This window comes from Lagenorhynchus albirostris, chromosome 9 (assembly GCF_949774975.1).
Source record: "Lagenorhynchus albirostris chromosome 9, mLagAlb1.1, whole genome shotgun sequence".
Classification (NCBI taxonomy): Eukaryota; Metazoa; Chordata; class Mammalia; order Artiodactyla; family Delphinidae; genus Lagenorhynchus; species Lagenorhynchus albirostris.
In genome coordinates, this window is record NC_083103.1 from 40609442 (window position 1) to 40617285 (window position 7844).

The window sequence follows — 7844 nt, forward strand, 5'->3', positions numbered from 1 at the left end:
CCCCCATTTTAATAAAATAAAAGAATAAGGCTGGAAGGTGCCTCACAGCTATTTTAGTTTACTTACTACTTTCTAGACTTATAAAGAGGCCAAATCAGTAGAATGACTTTCCTAATATAAGCTATACATGATCTAATGACCACCTATGTTCCAACATTACCCCACACCTAGTAGGACTGTAGAGAAGTAAAATAAATGCCAGAGGGTTACTCTAGACATTTCATGATTCAGGGTCTCTGTCCACTTCTGTCTAGGTCTTTTCATCACACAATTTGTGTTACTCCGCGATTCATCCCAGGATCCTTCCACAGGTAACACCGCATGGTTTCAGTCCAGGGACTCTCTGCTCCACTCTCCCCTCACTGAGGCGGGCTCCAGTCTCTCTGTCTCCTGCGGCACACGTGCTTAGGTCAATTTTGGGATGCTGGATTTCCCCAGGCACCACCCACAGAGCAGGACGCAGGAATGGCTTTGTGCGGACAGTGCGCTCATGGATCACATCCCTCGCCTAATGGTCCGTGGGAAATGGGTTTGGAACCTGGGCCAGCACAAACGGATGGCAAACAGATGCAGTGACTGAGGGGCAGGTAACCGTTAAACGCAAGCCCCAGTGGCAGGTTCTGGGAGCTTTTTTCCCCCATTTAAGTCCTGGGTTCCAAATTAAGACTCTGCCAGCTTGCTTCTCACAGGGTACTCTTTGCCAAAGGCACTCTTTGAAGCAGCTGAGCAGTAGAATTTGGTTCTTCAGTTTCTCAGGGATTCCAACCACAGAGATATGTCCTCCCTACCCACCTCCCCCAACCAGGTATGAGCAAAAGCCCCACACCAGGAGGACAGCTCTGGGTTGCACAGTGGGAAAAGCTGTGGTGACAGGTACTCGGACTCTGTCCTCCAGGAGTCCTGGCCAACAGGCTGTATGTGAAAATGTGTGGGGTGACAGGGAGGGGGCTACGGACTGAGACCTCCTCACCCAGTTGTCCCACTAGGTTTCTTTGCTAAGCCAAGCATGCTACAGGCTAGAGTCAGAGACAGAATCAGAGCCTGGGTCTGTGGGCTCACAGAACTTGAACTGCTGCAGGTGGTGATGTCATTTTTCCCTTGCAGAAAGGTGCCATGGGCTTCTGGAAGTTCCCCCTGTTCCTGGTCCTCAGCATTCTGGTCCTGAACCAGGCAGGTATGCTCCAGGCAGCGCCATTCAGGTGAGACAGCCCTGCCAGGAGCACTCTCACCTCCTATGGCCCCTGGAATCATACAGTTCTGTGTTCTCAGTTGTGCTTGTGCTGAATCTTTAGCAACTGGCTCCTGGTGGGTGGAGGTGGGGGGATGGGTGGTGGTAATGTACAAATGTACACTTATATATAAGTTTATCATAAAAAGATGTGTAGCACACAGTTTACAAATAGACATAACATATACAGTACTAGTTATTATAAATTTCATATAACTCATTGAACCTCACAACATACTTTTGTTGCTTTTTATCAAACACTTTTATCTTTAGCAAAGCTATTTACTAACTTAACCATAATTTGAGAAATGGATTTCATCCTAGTCTGCTAACTACTTGGCCAATAAATTTATTAAATCTGATATGTGATCTATTCATCTAATTTCTCATCCTCATTCAAATTATATTTATTAAACTGAAACCATTTGCAGATTCAAATTATCATTATCATTTAATTTTTAATAATGGCTGCATTTAAAACACTAAGCTCAAAAAATTCCTGAAAATCTAACCATCAGTTGCCAGCAAACCATTTCTTTGAGGTCACACCAGAGCCTAACTCCTGGTGAAGCAGCATTTTGGGATAGACAATGGCCTCATTTCTTCCGTTGGCAGTTGGGGCAGCCACATCCTCAGGGGAAGATACAGAAACCAGGAAACCTGGCTGCTAATCCTGGGGGTGGGGGTAGGCAGGGACTCAGAGCCAGGATTGTGCTTGCTCCCCTTCCCTAGGTGGGCCTTGGAGAATGGGTTTGATCCTGCTACACTCACCAATAAGGAAATGCGCCTCCTACTGGCTGCAATGATGAACGATTATGTGTAGATGAAGGCCTGTGAGCTGAAGCAAGAGACAGGAGGGCTTCAGGTTAAGGCTCTGCCCTCTGCTCAGCACTTACCCTCTCCCCTGGCTTACCAGGAAGATGTATCCTGACAGGTAGGAGAGAACATAGCTGGATAGGCAGCCAGCAAGCAGTCACTGTTCACCTTGGCCTGGGGCCCACCTCTTCTACAGACTCCACTGAAGACAGAGGTCATGTGAAGGAACTATGGTTGTACCACATGTACAAAGATCCCTTTCTAAAAGCAGTGGGGGAAGCTGTGGAACTCCTCACTCCGGAAATTGTCTGGCAGTACTGAGGATACCTCCCAGCACTGGAGGAGTTTAGCCTCATAAAGCCAGGGAATGAATCCCATGTATCTCAGGGGATTTTATAAATCTAGCCCCTCCTTGTTAACCTGCACATGATATTCTTTCACACCTGCAAGGCATCTTCATTGCACATTTGCAAGGTGAAGCCAGAGCCCTTACAAAGGATGTTGTCAGGTAGCACAGTGTCTGAGGTAGGTCCTGGGCCTTCAGATGTGTAGAATCTGTGGAGATGTGCATGTTCTCACTGGACCAGACACCCTTCCCCAGCCTCACCTCCCTGTGCACCCTGAGCTTGGAGCTCACACCAGCTCCTGACCTGGCCGTACCTGGGCAGAGGTATGTGCTGCACCTGTATCTGCCCTAAGAACCTCTCTGCAGAGCAAGAAGGACTGAGCAGCATGTGGAATGCCCCTTCCCCCCGCAGCCCTTCCCCACACTGCCCTGGCTCAGTGAACCTCTGTGTTCTCCTAATGGAGGATGCGTGAGCCGCCCCCATTCCTGCCCCTCTGCTTTTGCTCCAGGTGCCCTCTCTCTATTCTAACCTTCTGCATGACTGCCTGCAGGGGCAGCCCTGGTGCATGGTATTGTCTAGCCTGACTTTTCCCTGTAGCCTGGACAGGTCCAGAACTAAGCAGTGCAACAATCTGAGCACCTGTGTCCTGGGCACATACACATAGGACCTCAACAAGTTTTACACATTCCCCTTAACTAAAACTGGGGTCAGAATGCCTGGCAAGAAATGGGTCATGGCCAGAGTATTGGAGAAAGACCATGACCCCTCATGTTGGCATGCCTCAAGGTGCCTACTCAACCTCTTCCTCTCCTTTCTAATTCCTTTGTTCCTGTAACTTGATGCATGTGGTCTTCTCTGGTTGCTCTTTGGGCTAGTATCAGTGGCATTCTTTGTGGCAGTGGATGTCTGGAACATCAGATGGGAGGAGGGAGAGCAGGCCAGAGAGAATCATTCAGGAAGAGATGACGAGAGAGAGGGCAGCCCTGTAAGTACCTGCGGATTTCATAGCAGAGCTTCTCAGTCCTGCTTCTGAACATGCCTTTCATTGGGGGAATAATAGTATATTTCTAAAAACCCCTGAGCTGTGGTGGTTATTGCTCTGGCCACATCCCACACTTCATGGATACAGGGACCTGTCTGGCAAGTAGCTTTAGCCCCGGGTAGCTGGAGTCAGGGCATAGTGGGTGGTCCCTGTGAACAACCTCAGGTAGTGAAAACAGGAGCACTAAGCACCTCTGAGACTTGATGCTACAAACTCGCTTCCTCTTCCAGGAGGACAGGGGAATTTTCCTTTTCCTAAGGAGTACTCAGTACCTTGTGAATGGGATGCATCTTCTAGACAATCTTTAAGAATGAGGTTGGATATGGCACCATAATCTCTCTAGTCACCTAAGCCTTGGTTAAGCTTTCGTTTACTTGTACAGAAAAGACTGGCTGCTATAGTTCTGTGTTCCATGGCTTGTTGCCCAGAGCACGTTTGGGTTTTCTGACACCCTTGGAAACGTCTATGGGGAGTGATTGTGGCACTTTCCCTAATGCCCTATGATTGTCTGTGGTGATTTCGTGTTTAGGAAAAATATTTAAAGTTCATTGGTGCCTCTCAGAGCAGTAATTTTACCATGTTGGTCCCATGGGGTAGCACCTGCCCTCAGCCTCTCACTGACAGGCCTTTTCTTTTTCTCTATCCTGCAAATCAGCATCACTGCCCAGAAGAGATCCTGTAACACTGCGACCTGTGTGACCCATAAGATGGCGGGCTGGCTGAGCAGGTCTGAGAGTGTGGTTAAGAACAGCTTCACGCCCACCAACGTGGGCTCCAAAGCCTTTGGCTGGCACCGCAGCGACCTTCAGGCCTGAGCAGTGAAATGACTCCAGGAAGAAGACAACTGCCCTAGTACCTCAGACGGCAGGGCAGATGGCTGGGTATTGCAGGAGTGCAGGCCACAGTCTGACCCTCCCTGGTCCTGTATTGTAAAAAAATCCACAGTGAAGGTGCCAACCACAGTGTCTGGAGAAAGAACAGAGTCCCAATAGCTAGAACACCTAGAATTTGGGTTCATTTCTGCTTTTATTCAGTGCCTCCAAGTGACTCTGAGATCATCTGCCAGGAAATATAGATCCTATTCATTTAAAACACAGTTCCCTACAGTTATAATTGTGATTATTCTAGTTTTTTAGTTTGAAAGGCAAAGACCCTACCCTTTGGGAGTATTCCCTACAATGTCATGTACATCTGGATTCAGAGCATAGACTTGGGTTCAAATACTGTGTTTGTCCTCTACTAACTATATGACCATGGACCTGACCCTCTCTGAGCCTGTTTCCCCATATAACTTGAAAGCAACAATAAGTACCTACCTGTATCATTAATATAAAAAGTAATTGAGATAATACATGACAAGAGCCTCGCTGTTAATAAGTAATAATATTCTAGTTCTTACTTTTTTTTTCTCCTGGGTCACCAAGGAGCTGAACTCCATTTCTTTTAATTTGCAATGAAAGCACCTTATTGAAAAGAAATATCATGGAAGACACACATATATGCATGCCTCTTGATATTGAAAACACTCCTTTTTGCTTGAAATAAACTAAAGATAAATGCAGAATAAAATCATTGTAATTACCCAATGTGCAACTTTTTTATAGTTGATTCTGTATTCTATAAATATGATGCATGTCTCACTGGCTTATCTGGTAGCAAATCTGGGCCCTGTCAGCCAACCTGTTGGCTGCTCTGCTAAACCTCAGGGGCACATGAAATCGCTGCCTTGTGGGTGTCTGGAGATGCCTAGTAATGCTGAGCCTCAATGGAACTCTCTCTTTAAAGAAATGTTCTCATTTGTGCACTTCATCAAGATAAAAAATATATTTTCGATACAGTTAAAAGGAGTTCCTGCTGTTATTTATGTTGTTTTTCCCATGAGAACCTCAGGGACCTGTGACACTTTGTTGACCAGGCTGGCTCAAATGAGGCAATGATACCATGTTTGGGGTGGGTCCTCAGTATCCTGTATCCTCAGTGTCTAGTGAAACACCTTTACTGGAATTAGAACCCTGTGCATCTCAAAGACATTCACATTTATTTTCAGAGAGTGCCCTGGTCCCCAGCCCCAGAAGTTATCTGTTCTCTTCTCCTTGACTCAGGTTTGCCCTTACCCATCCCTGCCTTTCCACCCAACAGCACCCTTTCATACACCCCATAGCCTGCAAAGCCCTTTAGAACAATGGCTCACAGTTTGAAAGGGGATCACACACTGGCAGACCTAGAAAGATCATCAAATGCCATCTAATCCAACTTTTTACTCTCTGATGTGCAGAGAAGAAAAGTGCATTGCTCAGGTCCTCCAATAAGTTTAACAGAGACATTCCTATATTTAACAAATAATCATTGAGTGTCTGCTATATGCTTGACCTTATTTGAGCTCCAGGACTAGAGCAATGAACAGAACAGACAAAACCCCCTGCATTCATGGAGCTTATATCCTAACTGGGGGAGACTGAGGTGATACATGCTGTAGAATTGGAGATGGTCGGTATTGGAAGGAATCTGGGATGTCATAGGGTCTAAAGGCTTATTAGATACAGAAATTTCCCAGCGTCAACATCCCTGGCATTTGCTGGAAATGCCGGTGAGAAACTGCTGACTGTAACTTCCAAGATGACTCAGCAGCAAGTTTCACTGGTGGGCAGTCAGTTAAGAGGGTTTTTTTAAATTAGAAAAGTCATCTACTACCTACTGATTCCAGTTATTTCCTCAGAAACGCATAGAATTATGACCCTTGCTCCCATTCATTCTTTACTCATCACAGTAGTACATAAAGTAGATCAGACCATGTCTCCCTTAAGTACAGAATACTCCATTGAGTCCCCATCTCACAGAGTAAACACTTGGGGCATTGCAGTGGCTTCTTAATAAACTCCACTTGGTCAGAGGATATGTATTAAAATTTATTTCCAAATTCAATTTGCTTGTGATTTATTTAGGATTTTGTACTACCTTTGTTAAGTCTAGAATTGGGGCTATGCCAATGGTATCAAATGAGTTGGCAAACTTGAAATTTTTCTGTTTTAAATCAGTGCAAATAGTGTGAAAACTATCTCTGCCTTAAGCTGGATGTAATTCACCTGTAAAAGTTTCTCACAGAGTTCTTTTTATAACATAGTTCCTTGCAAGGTTTTCAATTTTTTCAAGATTATTCAACTCTACTTTTTTATTTTATTCTGTATATTCTTGATTTATATACATTTCTGTGAAACTTTAATTTTAAAATTTTTACATGCATTAGCAAATCGCACTTTTTCATTATAATTTAAATTTTTCATATTTGAGGTTATATCTTCTTTTTCATTCTGGATGTAGTGTACCTGTACCTGGTAGTCTAACAGGTACCACATAACCTGACCCTATATATTTCTCCAATCTCCTGACAACTGACCCATTGCTTGCTCCACTCCCATCTTCCTCTGGGTCTTTGCAGTTACTATTTTCTCTGCCTAGCATGCTATTCCCTCAATGTTTGCGAGACTGACTCGCTCCCTTTCTTTCAGAACTCTGCTGAAACATCACCTTCTCAGAAAAGGCTTTCCTGTGTGTTTATATATGAAATGGCTCTGATCACTGTCTACCCACCTTATTCAGCTTTATTTTATCCATATAGAACTTACCATTATTTTATCCACATGGAACATATTACCATCTAAAATGTTACATATTTAGTGGGTTTTTTTGGTCTATGTACTTCCACTAGCATGTAACTCTATGAAGGAAGTTATATGGATATTTACCTATATCCCTGGAGCACAGAAAAATTTCTAGAACATGGTAGCCCTTCAATAAATATGTTGAGTTAATAAATAAATTATAAAACTCTATGAACTTCTGACTTATTTTCCTCTGAGTTCATCTTTAACATGAACTCAGAGGAAAATAAGCATCATGTTTTGAGAAGTAAAGTTGTCATTTTTAAAATCATCTTTAATTTTTCTTTTGCTATCTACTCTTAACTCAAAAGTTATTTAGTAGAGAAATTTCAAATTTAAAATAGATTTTAAAATTACATTTCAGTTATTTAGTTCCAGGTTTTTTGCACTGAGGTTTGATAAAGTGATCTCTACAATTTTTTGCTTGGGAAATTTAGTTAAATTTTCTTTGAGGCATATTATATGGTCCGTTCTCACAAATGTTATAAAAATAACAGAAAATAAAGTACTTTCCCTGAGCTAAAAACTTTTATATCAGTATCTATCTATGTATATATCTATGCATATATAATTAAAAGATTAATAACATTATTCTTACATATTATTTTTGCCTGGGTAGTTGATCTTGCAAAGACTAAGAGAGGGCAGTAAAGTTTCCAAGTGTTATTTTTGTCTCTGTGAATTAGACCCTTGTATTTCTAAAAACATTTAATTTTACATATTATAAAGGGTTATTTTTTACTTTTAAAATC

The 7844-nt window shown here is 43.2% G+C and overlaps 1 protein-coding gene across 1 annotated transcript; it reads left to right on the top strand.

The window, feature by feature from the left end:
* The first annotated feature begins 1113 nt into the window (after positions 1–1113).
* LOC132525242 (calcitonin receptor-stimulating peptide 2-like) lies at positions 1114–4248 on the top strand. The gene is given in 3 exon segments (XM_060157781.1): positions 1114–1199; positions 1961–2093; positions 4102–4248. Coding segments are annotated over 3 exon segments (366 nt in total).
* The last annotated feature ends 3596 nt before the right edge of the window (positions 4249–7844 follow it).